This window comes from Leiobunum rupestre, chromosome 4 (assembly GCF_980474605.1).
Source record: "Leiobunum rupestre chromosome 4, qqLeiRupe1.1.hap1, whole genome shotgun sequence".
Classification (NCBI taxonomy): domain Eukaryota; kingdom Metazoa; phylum Arthropoda; class Arachnida; order Opiliones; family Sclerosomatidae; genus Leiobunum; species Leiobunum rupestre.
Window position 1 is genome coordinate 17,826,227 of NC_143387.1, and position 21,823 is coordinate 17,848,049.

The 21,823-nt window shown below is 32.7% G+C and overlaps 1 protein-coding gene across 3 annotated transcripts; it reads left to right on the plus strand.

Annotated features, from left to right (window-relative positions):
* Positions 1–4,805: 4,805 nt before the first annotated feature.
* Positions 4,806–21,823, plus strand: bwa (alkaline ceramidase). Of its 3 annotated transcripts, none has more exons than XM_090171647.1 (12): positions 4,806–4,820; positions 7,721–7,941; positions 10,406–10,516; positions 11,772–11,824; positions 12,773–12,825; positions 14,300–14,378; positions 14,708–14,743; positions 14,810–14,856; positions 15,495–15,596; positions 16,039–16,143; positions 19,787–19,832; positions 21,669–21,823. In XM_090171647.1, exons 2-12 carry the CDS (start codon positions 7,845–7,847, stop codon positions 21,720–21,722), a joined length of 783 nt encoding a protein of 260 aa, XP_090027773.1. In that variant the 5' UTR covers positions 4,806–4,820; positions 7,721–7,844; the 3' UTR covers positions 21,723–21,823. The 3 variants fall into 3 exon arrangements, with proteins under 3 accessions (XP_090027773.1, XP_090027772.1, XP_090027771.1); XM_090171646.1 differs by lacking the exon at positions 4,806–4,820 and adding an exon at positions 6,352–6,475; XM_090171645.1 differs by lacking the exon at positions 4,806–4,820 and having other exon boundaries at positions 7,394–7,941.

A 21,823-nucleotide genomic window follows, 5' to 3' on the forward strand; every position in this document is an offset into this window, starting at 1 on the left:
CGGTGCGGGGGGGGGGGGCTCGAGCTTCAGGGGAGGCCTCGAGCTTCGGGGAGGGGCCCCGCTAACCATAAAAAAATAAGAAAGATATTTTTGCCTCTGAGTTCTCAGCTACGCCACTGGATTGGTGGTCGTCCTCACACGGCCATCCACAAACTCTGCCTCCCAGACGCTTGGGATTACAGGAGTACGCCACTACTCCCGGCAGACACGGCCTTCTTGACGGGAAACTATGATTACACGCAACCCTTCCTCCATGACGCAACATTGCAAAATTAATGCAATCTCCCTGTCTATGTCATGATCATAGATATAAGATTATAAGTAATGAATATAAGGTCTAGATAAATTTCGGGGCGTCTAAGCCTAACATAAAATACGGAATTGACACCTAGCAGACACCGAAGAAGGCACGTAACCAAAGAGCGCATTTTAGTACTAAGTACCTTTCCGCAGGCCGTAGTCTTTAGACACCATCTGTTGGTGACTTTTAGTATAATTTTTAAGCAGGAGACAATGGCTCTCGCGACGATAACACGAGCTTTCTTACCGATAGATAGCGCCTTATAAGGATAGCCTGCAGAAACAAAGAGATAGAAAAGAAATAGAGGCACTATTGTATCTGGCGAAGTTGACCGCGAGTGCCGACCCCCTTTTCGCCAATGTAGGAAGCCATGAGATTTTCAGATTACGTGGCGCCATCGACGTGCGGTGAAATGAAATACATGTGCAGAAATTACGCGTTTCTGCTAGCTGTCCCCTGAGCCTTGGAAATAAGTTTTTTTTTAAAAACTGGTCCTTATGACCACTGACCCCTTAGAATATGAATTATTAAAGTGGTCATTATGACCAGTGACCCCTAGCTTATTAATTATTTAACTGGTCTCATATAAAATGTTCTAATGTCATTTTATAAACCTATAAAAACCTAAACTACATGGTAACATTAATTTTACACGTATTCAAAATAGTGTATAGTTTATTTTATGAGTATCACAAGAATAGTACAATATAGTACTATCTCATCTAAGACTACTGCCATAGCCTAGAAGACCCTCGTAATTTACCGTATTCTCTCTCTCTACTCTAGGCCCCGTAGATCCCGAGTCCCCGGTCTGTTACCGCGTAGCCTACCGTACTCGGGGGAAAGCGAGACAGAGGATTGAGGGTTTGAGGCTTTGGGCCAGAGGGGGTTTGACAGTTCGACTCGTTCGTGGGATGCGGAGTCGCGGTACATAGAAATCCGGTGAATAGGGAAATCAAAATTGATCGAAACCTTGAAAAAATAATCTGTTCATCTCCTATTATTTGATATTATATCGAATTAATAAACTGGACACGGTGACCAGTGACCCCCAAATTTTGAATAAATAAACTGGTCTAAGCAATTAATAAACTGGTCTTTGACCACCTGACCACCGTTATTTCCAAGGCACTCCCCTCCGTATTCACTCCCTTTGAAATATTGTATCTAGACCTTTACATACGTTTCCTATATATGAATCGTGTACCCGTGTGTAGGTGCTGGTTTGCTCAGATTGTTTATTGTTAGTAGTTATTTTAGTTTAAAGAGTGTAATGGACGCTTCAATAAAAGATCCTCGGTTTCTACTCCCCTCTCCAAATTCATCTGGGAACTGGGAAGGAGCTATTTCCGGTCGGTCGGTTAAACGGTTAGAATGGCTAGCCAAAAAGTCATATATAAGCCAATGGAGACGCGTTTTTGCCCTCATGAGAATTTTGCGTCAGATAAGAAACGCGTCGGCTCACGTGTATAAGGAACATACTAATGTTAATTTTCGATAATATATTTTGGTAGGTGGTCTTTTCCGCGCGGCCTATAGGCGCTTAAATAAAACATCTTCCCAGAAATTGCCAAGAAGTAATATTTCCGACAGCCAGGACTCATAAGATATTATTTATATAGTGCTTGTTGAAATATTAGAAAGCTGGAAACTTTCTCGAACGTAACATCGGTTTTTTGGCTAAGCCTTAACATGCCAAAAACGTTACCTGGTTTAAAGGAAACACTTGTTGCATACCGTACTGCAAAAGTAATATGTTTAGTTCTAAAGGAATGAGTTTTCATCTTTTTCCAAAAGATAATTTTATACGAAATGAATTAACTCTGCCTCCATGTGAAGCTTTAAAATTGCCCGGTATTATAAAAATATTACATATAATTTTAATTATTTATACCATAAGAGGATGATAATAATAACAATAATATCTTCTTATACTTAGTTTTAGTAACATGATATATTTTACCTTAAAATATATTATCGAAAATCAACATTAGTATGTTTCTTATACACGTGAGCCGACGCGTTTCTTATCTGACGCAAAATTCTCATGAGGGCAAAAACGCGTCTCAAATTGGCTTCATTATGACTTTTTGGCTAGCCATTCTAACCGTTTAACCGACCGACCGGAAATAGCTCCTTCCCAGATGAATTTGGAGAGGGGAGTAGAAACCGAGTATCTTTTATTGAAGCGTCCATTGTTATTTTTAATTTGCCTTTACCGCGCGCTAGTCGGTGGTCTTTTCCACTCACATTGTTCGGTTTTAAAAAATACCTTTATCGCGCGCATTGTTCGGACCATTGTTTTTACCGCGCCGTTAAAAAATGCCTTTTCCGCGCGCATTTTTCGAACTTTGAATTTTGGATTTTTTATTGAACATGAAAAGTCGGAATTTCTGCAAATTATTTATTTATTTATGGAACTTTCCAAACTTTGACTCTGTAAATCTGTATCAAAATAATGCTTTGAATTACCAATGGTTTAATTTGTGTATTAAACATTACCTAAAATTAATGTCGTATAAATTAGGTGATTCGTTTTAATTCTTTATATCAGAATAAAACATTTTTTACGTAAATTTCAAATATTTTTTCGCTTAAAGCTTCTCATGTAAGCAGAGTTAATTCATTTCGTATAAAATTATCTTTTGGAAAAAGATGAAAACTCATTCATTTAGAACTAAACATATTACTTTTGCAGTACGGTATGCAACAAGTGTTTCCTTTTAACCAGGTAACGTTTTGGCATGTTAAGGCTTAGCAAAAAACCGATGTTACGTTCATAGATATAGGAAATGTATATAAAGGTCTAGATAAAATATTTCAAAGGGAGTGAATACGGAGGTGACAGCTAGCAGAAACGCGTAATTTCGGCAGGCTATCCTTATAACGCGCTATCTATCCGTAAGAAAGCTCGTGCTATCGTCGCGAGAGCTATTGTCTCCGGCTTAAAAACTATACTAAAAGTCACCAACAGATGGTGTCTAAAGACTACGGCCTGCGGAAAGGTCAAGCACTTAGTACTAAAATGCTAAGAGAGCTCGCTCTCTTGGTCACGTGCCTTCCTCGGTGTCTGCTCGGTGTCAATTCCGTATTTTATGTTAGGCTTAGACGCCCCGAAATTTATCTAGACCTTTATATACATTTCTTATATCTATGGTTACGTTCCAGAAAGTTTCCAGCTTTCTAATATTTCAACAAGCACTATATAAATAATAACTTATATTATTTATTATATATATTACTTCTTGGCAATTTCTGGGAAGATGTTTTATTTAAGCGCCTATTTAATAATTTTAACAATATTTTTGGAATACAGCAATAATTATTCCAAAATTCTTAGTAATTTTTTTTGTAACAAAATGGCGTTGGGAACACACACCCACACCCGAGTCCGTTATGGGGGAATACAAATTTCTGTTCCAGGTACGCAGTATTATATTACTAAATATAATGACTCGTATACTAAAGTACACGATTCATAAAAAGTCTATACAGAGAACTAATAAACGCTAATTAGTTCCATGGTCTATATTATAAATTCTTTATGACAACTCGTTGAAATATTAACGTGCTTTTTGATCTAATAGCGCTAAGACAAAGTTCAAAGAGATATAAATATAATTTATTGTCGCGCCTATTATATATTATTAGGAATGTATTCATTTCAACCACGAATATCGAACTGCATTAGATAGTCTCAGAAGTAAATAAATCATGGTTATTGGAATTGACCTGAAAACTGGGAGGCATTTTCCTTATGGAAAACTGGTTAAAACGAATCTGATGTACAGCCCCAACTACTCCCATGATAAATTGCACTAGAGAATTGTGGGTGCTTTATATCCTATGTAAACGCTATATTTAATTATGTGATTTAATTGCGTGATCTAAAAATTACACGAAAAATCATAAGCGAGCGTTTTGAATTCAATATCACGTGTTATTTTATCCATTGATATGTAACTTAAGCCTAACAATGGCTAACATCAGTATGGTGCTTATCGGTTTGTTTAACTAGTTTTTCACTCGAAGATCTATTTGGTCCGAGTTTCGCGTCTTTTTGTTCGCTCGAAGACCTATCGGTACGAGCTATTAGTAAGTTTTTTAATTTCTTCAAATTTGTTTAGGGTTTAGTTTTATTATTCCTTTTCATAAAGGAAATCTACTTATTCGCTAATTTTACAATCCTTTACAATGCAGTCCATAGGTGGTTAACTTAATGGTGCTTATCGGTTTGCTTCGAGAGGCGGTAGTAAAACTTAGGCGTGAAATTTTAAAGGTTGCTTTAAACTATGGTTCCGTAAGGAAAACGTCTCCAACATCACCAATCTGATAACTTCGGTTCATTTACTTCTGGTAGTCTATAGTCTCAGTCGCTAGGATACGAGGGGCTTAGTTATTATGACGTTGGTCGCGCGCCGCCCCTCAATAATTGTATTGAAGGACAACTTTTTGAAACTTAGCACGAAATTAAGATTCTAAAATTTTGATACACATATTTCTTATTGAACGATAATAGGTAAGAGTTTTATTAATAAATTCCTTTATTTATGATTATCAAGTAATTTTGTTAAAGTACAGGTATTTTTCTAAGAATCAGGAGTCATTTTCTTCGCACTATTGTATCTGGCGAAGTTGACCGCGAGTGCCGATCCCTTTTTTCGCCAATGTAGGAAGCCATGAGATGGGCAGATTACGTGGCGCCATCGACGCGCAGTGAAATAAAATACATCATGCCTTTTTGAAAATCAACTGTCATTTGAGGTAAACAAAGGAAGGATAGATGGCGTTGCAAATTCTGACCATCTCCGCTTTCATGCATGCGCGGGGGGGGGGATGAATTTTCCCAGTCAAAAACAGGGGTGCCTTAACGGGGTAATCTTCCCTCTATTTCTTTTCTATCTCTATGGTGATGACTTAAAAAAAAGAAAGACACCGCCCATGTTAGCCCCCGATGGTAGAAAGGGTCATTGTTAAAATTAATTATATTATGTGAATCACATATAGACGACCTATAGATGATTCCGAAATAGATCGTTGGTTACTTTCCGTGGTACTCGTAGAAATCATATAAATTGTCTGATTAATATGGTCGTATATAGTTAAAGTTGCTAGCCACGCCCTTTTTTCTTACCAGGGCGAGCGATAAATTGCGCGAAGAGTGCGTGCTTTAACCGCTGCCTACGTTAATCAGTAGCCTGCTGGGGTACTTAAGACCTCCATTGTCCTGTTCTCTTATTAACTTCAGCAAAGGCGCATTTGAATCTGGCTGAATTAGTTTTTTAAACAGTTGTAACATTCTGTACGCTCCTTTGCCACTTTAACAAGATAACCACCAATTAATGCAATTGTACAGTTTCTTTTAGTTGATTTTTGGGAAGATATCTAATCACAGTTTTTTTGGTTTGAGTTTATATCACGCAAACTTGAAATATCACATTTGTTAATCACAGTTGGTATTGCATGGGGTAGTAGGCGTTTTTTTTAGCATGATAATACTAAAATATTCCTTTGTAAAATGCAGGCAACACACCTTAGATTTTCTGTTGGCAGCAAATTCTTTTATGTACTCACTGATATCATCAGTCTCTTTTATGTCCGGTTTCTTCTATTTCTCTTCTTTTCACTTTCATTGCAACCAGGTACAATGCATACCACCATCGTGAAGCCTTGGCATATTAATTATTATTTTACAATTTCACTACCTTTTCACTCCTAAATGAAAGTACAGTTATAATTTATCACGTTACAGTAGATTAATTAAAAATTAGACCAAGAAATATTACCTTACCTAATTAATACTGGATGTCTGGGCATCAAAATAGCGATAAAACGCTAATTTACGTATAAAACGCTAGCAGACGACACAACCAAACTTTCTACAGCAAACGGCGGGAAAACTAGGATTTCAAATGTGTGACGTCACGCAGGTCCAATAAACAGCGCTCGCGGTGAGAGAATAAGGCGACTTAAATTGCCAAAACAAAATAGGAAATGGGAGTCGCGCACGGGCCTTGATTAACGTAGGCAGCGCTTTAACGCATTATAGATCTTTTCTGTATAAAATTATATTTCAGCGCCTGTAGAATTTTGACGCATCTATTACTTCAGAAGCTTAGTAATGTCGTCTGCTATAAAGGAAGATTATCAAGGATTATGAAGAGAGGTCTTTGAGTAAGAAAATTATAAGACACGAAGAATTGAAAAAGAGAAGAAAATCTAATCATTATTTGAGGAAAAATTCGTAGTTATGGGATAAATTTAAATTTTATTAGAAATATATGCTGCACTATAGAGCCTATTTTGAACCTATTTTCCTTAAAAAAATCAACCATTTGTTGATATTTTTAACTTTGTTTAGTCTTTATATTTTTATCTAAATATAGGTTATATTTATACTTAATTAAATTTTATTTTAAATAAACAGCTCAGGCCTTTGGTACTTCTTTTCAAATTTACATTAGAGTGTATTTCAAAGTTTATGATGTAACGAAATTTTTAGTATTTTCATTTGGAGGAAGAAGGCAATGATAAAAAAATCAGGAAATGCACAGTATATGCTCTAGCTATGATTTTGTCGGTGTTTCGCTGTCCACTCAGTTTCTCTTCTGAAGTGTTAAATTTACTCCTAATGTTTGTGTAAACATTTGGTCATAGACTCTGAATGGGTAGGATTGTCTGCCATTTTGTCAATACATGTAGCTTAAAAATTATTTTACAAAATTTTATAAGTGAAGTGTGACTCTTCTTCTATTCGTCTTTCTTTACGTTGATAAACTTTTAAAAATTTGGATAATTCCAATTTAAAATTCAAATGTCAATTGGATGGCAAAATGCCACTTTTTTTTTAAAAGTATCACTAGGTATGATGGAAAGCACATGATGGCATTGTCATCTTGATAGCTGCCCTTTAAAATGACAGATCAGGCTGATATAGAAACACTATCTCTTTGTGTAGTGACTGATCCGTTCAATTTTGAAATTCCTTAAGTTTTTAGAATTAATATGTCCGAAAATATTTTCCCATCACTATAGTGGAATTCAATTAAATATTTTAATCATGGCATCGATATATTCTGCATAGAGAGTGGCTTACCATTTCTGTTGACCAACATTTACTGTCAAACTATGAAAGCTTTGGTATTTATACCAATGTCTTAAAAAAACATTGCTGCTATTTGCTTTGGTCTTAATAAACAAATTACTGTGGAAAGATTCTCCAAATCTTCTTCGATTGCCTAGCTCCCCTGAAGGCTCCTAATTAGTTACGCGGGGTGGCAGAGTGGTTAACACTTCTGCCTCGCAACAATAGGAGCCGGGTTTGAACCCAGCTTGTGGTATTGGGCAAAAACTTGGAAAAAATCGTTTCGTGTTGAGTTGGAGAGTACTTTTTTAAATGTATTTCTTTCTTTTTTTCAGGTTGTGAGAAGACCAGTTTTTTTTTATATGAGTGAATCTGAGTTTCTTAAATTTAGCAAAAAATTCAATATTTATCAATTGTAATACTGCCGTTAACTGTTGGAGGTCTAACAGATCTTCAAAAATGGCTCCAACTACCAAAGGATACTGGGGTGAACCTACTAGCACTCTTGACTGGTGTGAAGAGAATTATGAAATATCATATTACATTGCTGAATTTTGTAAGTGTTCGTAGCTGTGGAATATTTTTTGAGATATAAAACTACAATAAAACCAATCTATGATTTGCTTAATAAACTCTGCTGTAGAGTAATATTTATGGAACATATATAATTTACCCAAATTCACAGGCTTGCCTCATATATGTTTTTATTTAATTTAAATGACCCTTACCAAAAAAATAAGTTGTCTAGGAACTTGGTTTTAAGTTGGTATTTGAGACAAATACAACTGAAATATTAACTAAGACCATACTTTAAAACAACTTTACACCAACTAGACTACTAAAAACCAACTAATTACAAAAAAAAGTATTTTCCTGCTATCTTAATAACAACTTATTACCCTTTTAACTATAGTTAAATAAGTTGTTATAAAGTTAGCTGGAAAATATTTTTTTAGTAGGATTTTAGTAGTCTAGTTGGTGTAAAGTTGTTTTTAAGTATGGTTTTAGTTAATATTAGTTTGTGTTTGTCTCAAATACAAACTTAAATAACCAAGTTCCTAGACAACTTATTTTTTTGGTAAGGTCATTCTTTAAAATATCATGGTTTAAACTGTCTATTATCCTTCATTGTATTTATGAAAATGTTCATAATTAGTTTATTTTCCAATGCCAACCCAGAGCAAACTAAATTTTAGTTTACATTACTCCTGTACCCAAATTATTAATTAATTTGTCAAGTAAAAGAAATATAAAGTGCTAAAAATCCATTAAATATAAAAAATAATTTAAATTGATTTAAATCAAATCATGTTTTTGAATTTTTTTTCAATCAACAAATCAAATGTGACATTGGTTAAAATTCAAAACTGCAGGCTGAAGAGGTTTTTCCCGAGTTTATCGGTTTTACCCTTTTGATATAAATTTGCAGAGTTTAATGATAGTAATAATTTTTAGGTACCTTATTATTGTAACCAGTCTATGATAGTGCCTTGGGTGTTAACCTTTAAAAGGATATACAACCAGTTGTTGAGAGTGATTGCTAATTAATTTCGTATCTTTTATATAGTTTCATTTTCTGATTCAGAATATGTATACATATCTAGAGTTCAATTTAATTATTAACAAGAAAATAAACATTTAAACTGGTCTTAAGTTAGGTGGGTGAAGTATTGACAAAGAAATGATTTATTTTGCATTCATAGTTCATTTGGTTGCTGCCTCCTACCATTTAGAATTTCCACAATGATTCCCTTACCAAAAAATAAGTTGGCTAAAAACCACTTAGGACAACTTGTATTTCAACTTGGTTTTCAGTTTGTATTTGGGACAAATGCCTACTTAAAAATAACTTAAATCCTGTTTATTAATCAACTTATTTCCAACTAAACCAGAATCAACATTTACATTTAACTACTTAAAAGCAACTTAAATCCTACTAGGGAAACATCTAAAAACCAACTTAAAAATATTATGTAATTTCCTGACTACTAAAAACCAACTAATTATAAACTTAGCAAAAGCAGTATTTTCCTACCAACTGAATAACAACTTATTAACCCTTAAGGGATTGCTATAAACTTTCCATTGTAGTTTAAAATTAAACCACATGATTGAAATCAATTATTGTAAATGTAAATAATGGTCAAAATTTGTCGCAGAGTTTATTTGAATAAAAAAAACCCGGCCTCCCAAAAATTCTAAATTATCTATCAGATGATGGGAATGCTGACCTATATGATGTAACTAGGGTAGCAGAGCTGTGCAGCCAAATTATCATTGTTGAACAATTTTATAGATGATTTTGGTTAGTTTTAACGATTTTTTTTATGACGAACGTGAGAATCGAATCATATAGATAAAAACTGTATTCGCGCATGCGCCAATCCACCTTTCATACCCCCTCTGCCTCAAACCCAGGCTTTCTCTTGCTATCAGTCCCCCCAACGTTTCCGTACCCCCCCTAGAAGCGCATGCGCAGATGCTATATTCCGCCCTCCTGCATCACAACTTGCGTCTAACTAAAAACTTAAATTACATATTCTAGTACTATTATTACATTTATGAAATCACCATTGGTTTAGTCTTGGATTAATTAATACATAGGGTTATTCCGTTTTAGCAAAAACCAGTAAACATGTGCTAATGGCGCTTTAGTGGCGAGAAAATGCAACTAAATATCTGTGCATGCACAAAAAATAGGGCACAGAATAGATTTATGTAGAACAAAGTAATACCTGTTTTTAGCGCATGCACACAATTTTCCACCAGCAAGCGAATTTGTACGATTAGTTATGCCTTCATTAATCCAAGGTTTAGTAGTAAGAGTTTTATGTGGAAGTATTCTTTTAATATGGGTGTGCATTGCACTGTGTATAGAAAACTTGTTCTTTCTGTAAAAATTATCAAGGTCACTATTGTTATCTAAAAGAGAGAACTTTCAAAATGAATGTCTGATAAAAGTTACAAAGTAGAAATAAAACTCAATATTTGTATGTTGGCTATATACTTTATTGTTATAGGGAACACTGTGTCAAATTTATCCATAATAATGGCAGGATTAATAGGAGTTTACCACAGCTACCATTCAAAACTAGAAAACCGATATGTTTTGTGTTACGTTCTAATGGCAGGTAAGTTCATAAATAAATTTGACTGCAAATTCCCAATGTGTAACTATTAATGCATCACCGCAGCTTTGATGCTATGCTTGAATTGTTAAAGGTCTGGGCTGGTTACCCTTACCAAAAAATAAGTTGGCTAAAAACCACTTAGGACAACTTGGTTTTCAACTTGGTTTTCAGTTTGTATTTGGGACAAATGCCTACTAAAAATTCCCCTTACCAAAAAATAAGTTGGATTTCAGTTTGTATTTAGTTTGTATACACATTATTAGTTGATATTAACTTGGTATTAAGTAAGCTCAAGTTGTCAGCATATTTCAAGTTACTAGTTGAAGGGGTAATAAGTTGTTATTCAGTTGGTAGGAAAATACTTCTTTTGCTAAGTTTGTAATTAGTTGGTTTTTAGTAGTCAGGAAGTTACATATTATTTTTAAGTTGGTTTTAAGTAGTTAAATGTAAAAGTTGATTATGGTTTAGTTGGAAATAAGTTGATTAATAAAGACGATTTAAGTTATTTTTAGTAGGCATTTGTCCCAAATACAAACTGAAAACCAAGTTGAAATACAAGTTGTCGTAAGTGGTTTTTAGCCAACTTATTTTTTGGTAAGGGTCAGATAATACTTTTTGAAAGTTTTTGCTAGTGAGTTAATTTACTATATAAATAACTTTTAATCGAACTAATATGATTTCGTTAGAACATTTCTTTATCTAAAAACTTTATATGAGGCCATTTCTGAAGAAAATTTATTCTTAAATCCACTGTTTATATTCTGAGTTTTACTGAGCTTCAAATGTTTTATTAAAAACATCATTATATTTAAATAAATAAATTGTGAATTTTAAAACCGTTTAAGTCTCTTTTCATCATTATAGTACATAATAATAATAATGCCCACTTACAGAAGAGGTCATGTAAATGTTTTTTATACGTCACTAGCTATAGTTATTGAAGATGCACATGCTCGAGTCGATAAATATAAATATTTTTGGCCAAATAAGTACTAAAAAGCTTGTGACGCGGATAAAAACATTTTATAATTTTCATGTTTTTGTTACATTCTTTCCCAAACTACAAACTAGTTAAATTTATTGTTAAACTGAGTAGGAACTAAATAGAGAAATCATCTGCTAACATACACTACAATGTAACTAGTAACACATAGCTTTTGTTAAACCTGGTGGAAGAAATGTGAAAATTTCTGATCCACCATAAATAAGGAATTTCATACTCTCTTTAATGGCAGCTTTTTTCTCAATCTTTCAGTTGTTGGTGTGGGATCATTAATGTTCCATTGTACTCTGTTATACTCAACTCAAGTAAGTTTCATCAGAAGGTTTCATTAAATAATTTTCTGTAAATATTTTTTTATGATTTTGTAAATATTGGTTCTCTTCTTTGATAATTCCCTTACCAAAAAATAAGTTGGCTAAAAACCACTTACGACAACTTGTATTTCAACTTGGTTTTCAGTTTGTATTTGGGACAAATGCCTACTAAAAAATAACTTAAATCGTCTTTATTAATCAACTTATTTCCAACTAAACCAGAATCAACTTTTACATTTAACTACTTAAAACCAACTTAAAAATAATATGTAACTTCCTGACTACTAAAAACCAACTAATTACAATCTTAGCAAAAGAAGTATTTTCCTACCAACTGAATAACAACTTATTACCCCTTCAACTAGTAACTTGAAATATGCTGACAACTTGAGCTTACTTAATACCAAGTTAATATCAACTAATAATGTGTATACAAACTAAATACAAACTGAAATCCAACTTATTTTTTGGTAAGGGTTTGTCAGTAAACGCAAAAGCGACATAAGACCCAAAAGTGTGTCAGTACGGTATAATGTTTAATGAGAGCTTGTCGCGAAGTAAAGAGAGGGAGGGGAAGAGGGGGTTGAGAATACGTCATCAAAATTGGAAATTTCCTCCACTTCAGCGCCACTGAGTGAGGCGTTTTAGAACGTATGTCTACGGGATAATAAATCGAAGGGATAAAATTGTGCCAGACCATAGACTAAATATACCGTTGCTAGTATTATTCCAACTAGTAGGTTATGTAGTCTATTGTGAGACTAGCTCTCGGTAAATATTTCAATGGGCGCAAAGGTAGATTTGACACACTTTTGGGTCTTATGTCACTTTTGGTAAACTTTTATTAGTATTTCCACACATTTAATTTTCTGATATATAAGCATAGACATATTTCAGTGATGTTGGTTATTATGTAATAATTAAGTTTTTTATTTTCAGTTAAGTGATGAATTACCTATGATATGGGCTAGTTTAGTTGGATTGTATACAGCGTAAGTAAGTTTAGAGTACTTTTTACAACGCCTAGAAAGGCTATCTTGTGGTAAAATGTTCTCTCAGCCAGAGATTGGGGAAAGGAAAAACACCACAAGCATGTACTTCAATCGCGTCAAAAGACTTAAGTTTAAAGGAACCAATCCGATAGATATTCTAGCAAGGCTGACAAGAATTTGGAATCGTTCTTTATTGGCACTCCACCATTCGAAAACATTGCTTGTCTTGGGGATTAGAGGTCTGAGAATTTTTTAGCTTCTGAGTGCGTAAGACCAAAGAATGTTTTTAAAAGACCTACAGAGTGATTTGCTGCGCTGCGTACGCCAGACTTCAGAAGCTAGACCTTTTTTTTTTTAAGACCGGGGGTTTCGAGTATAAACAAATAAAATCAACAATATTTGATTTGTGATAGATAATATCATAAGTGTATGATATTGTTACATGTGTGACACTCTCTTGTGATGACATCACTTCGTTACTAGCTCTCAGTAAAATATTCCCCAAAGTGACAAAGTTATGGGACAATATTATAGACTTATATGATAATATGTATCAAGTAAAATGTAAAAAAAAACATATTCATATATGCTCTTGCAAACTTCTTTTAATAAAAAATTAGAAAAAAAAATGGTATGGCAGTGCACTTTCTTTTACAATGATTTTATCATATACACTACTGTTCTGATAGATGACTTTATTAATATCGACTGATATATCGGCCACGGATAGCTGATATATTGGTTGTACCCATATCGGTGCATTCTTACTCTATAATTATATTTTGAAAAAATCCCAATTATGGGCCAAATTAGTGTTCGTACGGGGACCCCGACCCTGACCCCGACTGTCCATTTTTCCTGTACGAACACTAGGCCAAATATTAAAAAATGCAAATATTTTAAAATGTTTCTGACAACGTAAGCAGGACTATAGTCTAAGATAGAAGGTTGGGTTTGATTTATTTTGTTAAATATATGTTAAACTAGGAACAAGAGGGATTATATTTTCAATTTAGGACCTTAAAAATTTTTTACAAAATATTTTAAATCAGCATCTTTTTTATGCGTACATTGCCTAAAAAATTGTATTTATATTACCCATAATGCTTTAAAATTTTTTAAACATGTTCCATTCATTTAATTTAAATTTACCTTCTTTACGATGGAGGTATGAATTATTTAAAAGATGAGGTTTTAGATTATTAAATAACTTCTTAATGGACTATGAATGGGCTGCATTTAATTCATCCTAATTCATGCAGAGCAAAGCTGTGGGAGGTTTATCCTATTTAGTGTCCGACGCCAATACTAAACTTTAATGGGTTTCATGTTTACTTAAAAAAAATTCGGGTAGCATGTTTTTTAACAACATTCATGCATTGTGAATTTTTATTTTGTTAAACAGAATAATCCAATTATTATTGCGTTATATTCTACCTAGCCAAGAATAAATTTTTTTTATTTTATTATATAGCCTTGAAGTCAATTCTACAAAGCCAATTAACTTTGGTTTAGCTTTAAAACTTGGAATAAGCTGTGTGATTGTATGTGCTGTAAGTAGTGGTATTTGATGTTTTGAAAGTACCATTATTGGTGTTAATACTAATAACTATCACTGGAGAATAATATTATTTTGGAACCCAATCTTAAACCAAAAAACTGGGGATCTCACAAAATCAAAAATGCATTATTGTTCAAATCTTATCTATCATAAAGCTTAAAATAGCTAGGAAACAGGTTTAATTAACCATTGCCCATCACATTTTGCAAAATATTTATATTTATTTTATCTTGATGCGAGTAAATAAAAATAATTAAACTAGGGTATATGTCACATCTCTTTATAGTAAATAAAATTAATATATATTTTTTTCTGTTACAGCTTTATATTATCTACAGAGAACCTTTAATTCACCAAGTGAGTTTTTGTTGTTAAGCTGTCACATTTTTTCTTTACTAATAAATAAATACAACCTGATTTCAGATATTTTATGGATCTATTGTTCTTTATACCACAATTTTGGATTTGCAGTAAGCATTGCTATTAGTTTTTAAATTGCACTAGCTCTCATTATAGAAATAAGTAAGAACTGTGAAAGTATTATATATAAAAAAATTCAAATCTTCTTGCTACTTATAGCCCATGAAGTTTTACTTCTCAAACTCTAGGGCCTACATTTCCCTACAGCTAGTTGAAATCTATAAATTATAATTTATTATTATCATTATTTTTAAATTAGAAATGATTATACTTCAGTCAGATAATTTAATTAAAAAAATTATATTCCCATTTTTTACGTTAAGGTGTAAAAAAATAGCCATAAATCCTGAAGCATAAAAAATAGTCTAGGGTGCAGAGTAATTCTCAGTCCCAGAACAGGCTCATAGTTCGTTTTAGGATTGAAAGAGAACACCTTTAGTCTGAGAACATTCGAAAAGTATTCACCTAGTATGGCCACTAGTAATCAAGGAGCTGGACATTCAGCTTTCTTTCATTCACAGGCTGTTAACAGAAATGTCACCCATAAGTTTCTGCCCACGCTAAATTACTTTCACAAAAATATTATTCCTTATATGTTGTTGGTATTCCAACAGCTTTTCAATTTGCATTTTGAGAACCTAACTTCTAGGAACTGTTTAGTAAGACACAATTTTTATATTTCACATAGAACCAAAGATGCACCAATGAAGATGTTTTGCGCTGGAACCCTAATGTTTATTACTGGATTTTTTCTGTGGAATGTAGACAACGTTTATTGTTCTCAGCTTCAGTAAGTAACTTATAATTAATCTGGTTTAATTTTTACAACTTAAAAAAAATCAAGGAAAGTTTATATTAAGTAAATTTAAGTTTATCAGCACTGATAAAAATTTACCTTAAATAAATGCACGATCGAAGGAAAACACAACTAAAGCTTTGAGTGATCTCAAAATTGGTTTTGTGCATTATACTACCTCAAATTGTTTGGATCAAGCAGGCTGATTTATTTATAATTTTAGACCATAACATGTAATGGTATTATAACAAAAAAAATGAATTTTGAAATCGGTCAATTAGCAGTTAGTTTTTAGACGTATAATTATATAGCTACTCATTTTATTTCTATTGTTAATAAATGTAAGAAAAGTTTGATTTTCATAATGGTAGATCAAGAAATCTCCTATTCTGTAAGAATACCCTGGACTGTGCCTCATTAATATTTTTCTGGGTAGGAAAATAAGAAAAGCAGGTCCTGTGATTCTTCATCCGCTGACTCAACTACATGCGTGGTGGCATGTATTAGCTGGATATGCAAGCTATATGCATGTAGTATTCAGGTAAGCAGAAACTTCTCTTAATTTTGCATGGTTTTAATAGTATTAATAAATTTTGTTTTTACTATTTTGATTGTGCTTCATTTCATTCCAAGCCATTTTAACCACACATGTTACCATATGAGATATTTAATAACATTTTGGTGTATTTAATAGTGGTTCCTAGCAGATAATTATTATTAAAACTGGGGATAAGAGTTCTAAAGAGGCAGTTGAATTTTGAGCATCCTTTTTAGAGTTTGGTAATGTTGTGCCTTGAGCACCCTCACTTTCATATGGTTATTTTTGATGAGTTTATTCATGAAACTGAAACCATGTTCCAAAAACGTCATAAAATACGTCGAATTTAAGATGTTGTGCATTTTATCAAATTCATTGGCAGGCTGCTGGTGAAGAAAATGATGAACACTCACACGAAATATATACTTAACAACAAAAGAATTTAACGTGTCATGTTTTTCACAAAAGTGATCTAGTTTCAAGTAAAATCACCTAGATGGTTTATAAAGAGCACAGGAGGTTAGTGAATTTATATTCGAGGTTGACAAGGCTTAATATTGATTGGTGCTGAGTTTAGCTTAGGATATCATTAGGGAAAATCGCCATTGTAAACTACACCTGTTTCTATGCTAATCATCAGGGTCACCAGTCTTCCTTAGGCACATATAGTTTCCTGGCTTAATCAGAAGCTCCAAACTTTCTATGATATCTAGCTCTCTCTGCTAGTGGTAGCATGTTTTGTTGAATTGGCATGGAAATAAATGTATCATTTTAAAGGATTGAAGTATTTTTTTTTAATTATCTCCGCTTCTACTATTTTAAATAGTGGCAAATGTTTACCAATGCAGTGATTCATTTAAATTATTAATTATGGTTTCAATTAGAAAATATAAATTTACAAGGCTATAGTTATAACATTATTATTAAACTAGTTTTAAAATCGTATTATTAGGCTTCTACTAGAATTGAAATCTATTTTAGTAACAGTTTTGATTGATGACACGGCTCCCAACTTAATTGCTATATTTGTAATACAGTCAATTTGACAAAGGTTGAAGATTTTTTCATTCAAATGTATATTATACATTTAGCTTATACACTTGGTTCTGTCTTGAACTTTATTCAACTAAACATTTACATTTTGCAAATAAGTAAGTCTATATGACTAAGTTCCAGTAATGTAGACATAATAAGTCTCACTTTCATTTGTGGTTTAATGCTGTAAACATTTCTAATCTTTAAACTTTATCTGAAACTCAAAACTTTCTTTACATGCCTCCAAAGTCCTTTTTCATGATATTTCAATACCTTTTTTGATAAATCACATATATATGCTATGAGAGAATACACCAAAGCCCCCTTATGGAAAGTCAAAGTGGCAGAGAGCCATCTTGTAATGACTATTTATGCAGAGGGTACAGAACATAAATTAAAATAAAATATAGATCAAATTTTGCAGCTTGCCTAACACCTCTATTGCTTAATTCCTTTTGGGAAAAATGGTTTAGTGTGCGCTTCTGCACATTCCTACTTTTAAGTTTCTACTGTTTTCTATAAGGATGTTGTTACTGAGCTCTAGCTAGAAAGATGTGTTCATTGCACTTTTTCACAAAAATGACTTATGTGCTCTTATAACCAGATGGTTAAAAAATTGTCTTTAAAGTATGCATTCTTAGTTAGATTATCTACTCTTAATTTTTAATTTACCATATAAGCTTGTATGTGCTAAAGCGGCTTTTTGTTGGTAGTTCTGGTGTAAAATATACCAATTGTGTTATTTTTATAATAGTTATTATTTTCTTGTTTAGATCTACTTTTGAAAAGCGGTTTTTTAGTCAAATATTTTTGTGCTAAAGGAACCACACAGGCCTAAATCAACTAGTGACTTGTAAAGCCAATTACTGTTGGCCGAGTGAAATTGAGTAGGAGGGTCGTGGCAAGCCCAAACAGCTTGCTACACTTACTATTACCATTAACCCCAGCAATCTTGGAAAGGGGAAACCGAAGAGTTCGGAGGAAAACCCCTCGAACAAGCAGGGAGAGACCTTAATATCTCAATGCAGGAGGAGTACTGATTCTGAGTTTTAACCCATTGCCACAAGCTGGGATCAAACCTGGCTTCTCTTACTGCGAGGTGAGAGTGCTAACCACTTCGCCACCCCACACATCCAATTGAACATTTCATTTAAGATAAAAGTTAAAAGGATCCACCTATGGACTGCATTTTTTATTTTATTTGAGTTTTTCACTCTAAGATCTATTTGGTCCGAGTTTCGCGCCTTTTTGTTTGCCCGAAGACCTATCAGTACGAGCTATTAGTATGTTTTTAAATTTCTTCAAATTTGTTTAGGGTTTAGCTTTATTATCCCTTTTCTTAATGGACTAATGTAGTTATTCGCTAATTATTTCATTTAAGAGCATTGCGACATTGCACTGTAATATTTGAAAGTTGGTTGCATTCCCTTAGTCATAATAACTTCAATGAGGAATAAAAATACTGTAGACTAGGCGAAATGAGCTGTCACTATTTGGACATGGCCAAAAGTCTTTACGGGGCACATTTTCTCCTCATTACTTGTGTGCTCTGAGCAGAAATATAAAATCTGTTACACATTTTTTTATTTAATTTGAAATCTGTAAATTTGACAGAACATCAATTCTTAAGATGACTTCGATTATCCTTTTTCTAATAATCTAAAAGGACCCTAGAGACTGCCCTTATTCTTGATTTTATTTGCAATTTAGGGCTAAACTGGGCCACTTCCTAGCTTAAAACAACCATTCAAACCAATATTCTCCTAGGTGTTAATTATATACACTATGAAGTGCAAACTACATTTTAAGTATCTGTTTAAGAATACTATACACAATTATAAGATAAAGATTTACCCTAAGGAATGGAAAATATTAAAAATTTAGGTTACTCTTTGCTTTCTTGATATAAGTAATTTAAAATTATTTATTTTTCACATTCTTCCATTTGTTACGCGTTTGCTGTGTGACTTGCAATCTCACACTTTTACAATTCTACGTTTTCTCTTTCTGTTCTTTGACAATTTATTTTCAAATACTTCTTCACCCTCTTAAGTGGTGTTCAAAATCTTCCTTGTGCCATTTCCTTCCAGATATCATCATTTTGATGAGATACTAACTACCAGTTTCACATTTTAGCAGGTGAAATATCATGAATGTATACCTTTTTTTCTCTAATTGCTTAATTGCTATTTTGCAATTGCGTTTTAAAAAATTTAAGAAAACCCATTTATCAAAATTCTGCAAATGTAGTTTTTAGAAATGGTACTGTACAATTGATTGAGGGTTCTTAATTGCAATTACTACTAAAAATTATGGTCCTGCGCAGTTTTAACGAAAAAACCATATTCCAATAAAAATAGTATGGTGTGCTGAAACAGTGTAGTAAATTCAAATTTAGAGACCCATTTATGCTGGTACCACTGTCTGAGATAGTAATAATAAGAACCTCTTTACTGTGTTAGGAGTATAGGAGGCCTGCTTTTTTTTTCACTGCTTTTGCTGAAGTGATTTTATTTATTTTTTTACTTAAATTTGGAAGTTTTATGTTACTTGTACTTTTTAAATATAGCTACAATTTCAGACCATTCATTTTTAATGTCTTTATATTTAGTTCTGGGGCAAGAGCAAGATTCCTTAAACAAAAATGTGCAGTAAAGGTAAGCCTGCTCAAATTTAGCTTAAGATACAAATTACCAATATTATAACATTTTGGTGGTGCCCATTTCCAACAGAGTAGGAGCAAATAAAAACAATAGTTTCTATTTAAAATACGGTATGTACTCTAAAGAGACAAAGGCCTATGTGTGATGTAAAAGTCAAATTAAAGTCAAAAATGTTTTTTTTATTGATTATGGGACTGTCAAGGGACCTGATCATAAATCTATCATGTGGCAGAGCAAGAAAGTTATCTGATTTTGCAAAATTCATAGTCTATAGTATAGTGGTAATTTCTTAGATTTTGCACTAAATATATTTATGCTGAGAGTAATCCACATGATTATGATATGAGAACCAATGTAAGTGGTTCCCTTATTGATCGGAAAGTTGTAAAAAGTTAAAAATGTATAGGATTGATTACTATTAATACTTTAACAAAGAACCTCATTGGAAAACTAAATGTAAATATCGCTATCGCTTTATCAAAGAAACATTTAGTTATTATTACTGCAAATGTATAGGGTTTGTAAGAAACTGAAAATAATTGAAATGTTATCACAGTACCTTCTACGGCCAGTATTGCTGATATATCTAAATATTGTAAAATATCTAGATACAGTTTAAGTTTTGCTAAGTATTTTAAATTCCAATGAATAGTAAAATGAGGTGCTACAAGCCTATAACGTTAAAGAGATAGTGTCAGAATATTCTTGGTGTATTAGATTTTTGCATGAGGTGTATAAATAGATGATGATAATAATAAATGGAAGGGTAGGCTTCACTGCATTTCTTGGGTGCGTATTACTGACGTCATTTGCGGGTAGATGTTAATATTGGTTGTTACTAGAGCGAGCCGAGAGATATTGTTTAGAGAGAAAAAGCTTACAAGCCTAACTTTGGGATTTTGCACACTAATACGACATTGGATTCAAAATTCTACCTTTAATAAAATAATATAATTGTTTTATGTATAAGGAATTTAACTATCAATAAACAGAAATCAATACCTTATTTCAAAAACAAGCGATAGTGCTTTAGAAAAATATTGGTGGTTTTCATTGTTTTCCTATGCACTGTTAAAATTATTGAGTGTGCGTGTTTTTATTTTTGAAGGGAGCAAAATCACATTCCTCTAAAAGATTAGGAACGCTGGCCAAAAGAATAAAACATTATTTTACACACGTATTTAATCATAAACATAACTAGACTGGTTGGGTAGGAAATCTTCTAAATATCTCTAGCTCTGCAACAATTTTAAATTTCATAACTATTTGTTTTAAGTGCCATAACATGTTTATTTTATAATTCTGGACATAGTCTTTCTTATTATGTACCAGAAAAATACCAGAATCAATCAAAAACCTTAAATAATAATAATCAGCTGGCTAATACCCAAGGTACCAACTTAGGCTAAAAGTCAGCTAGCGACTTGTATTGCCTTTTAATCAGATTGCTGCCACTGTCCATACTGAAAACCAATGCTCAATTTGGGGGGTATTTTGTCTGATAAGTTAAATTTGATGGGGGGATATTGTCTGTATTCTGGTGGCAAGCCCTTGCCAATTGAGCCAACAGCTCCCTATAACATTAACAACCTCAAACATTATTCAAATCAAAATTGGGCAACGTCTTAATTACTAATTATTAAAAATGTGTCGTATATAAAAATGGCTATAAAGAATGTTGACAACATTCTTCAGTCTACTGGGCTTACATAAAAAAATTAACTTTACATTTCATACTGTTTGAGTACCTGGACTGGGTACCTCTGAATAAATTTTTTTAATTGCTATAATTGTTTTACTTTTATTATAGATAATAATTATTTTTTTCAGTTTGGATGGATGGGTGTTTACCTAAGCTATGAAGATAAGCACAAAGTTATTTAAAATATTGTTATTCATAGTTGCCTTATATAAGTATTGACTTAAAATTAAACTTAATTTTTTATTTTATAAATTATGGGCATTTTCATATTCGATATTTTATA

What these genes read in the sequence shown, in the direction of transcription:
- bwa (XM_090171647.1), top strand. Translation starts at nt 7,845, where the DNA reads ATGGCTCCAACTACCAAAGGATACTGGGGTGAACCTACTAGCACTCTT. An exon ending in GTGTTACGTTCTAATGGCAG is followed by an intron (nt 10,517 to 11,771) that starts GTAAGTTCATAA and finishes TCAATCTTTCAG; the next exon opens with TTGTTGGTGTGGGATCATTA. An exon ending in TTAGTTGGATTGTATACAGC is followed by an intron (nt 12,826 to 14,299) that starts GTAAGTAAGTTT and finishes TTTATTATATAG; the next exon opens with CCTTGAAGTCAATTCTACAA.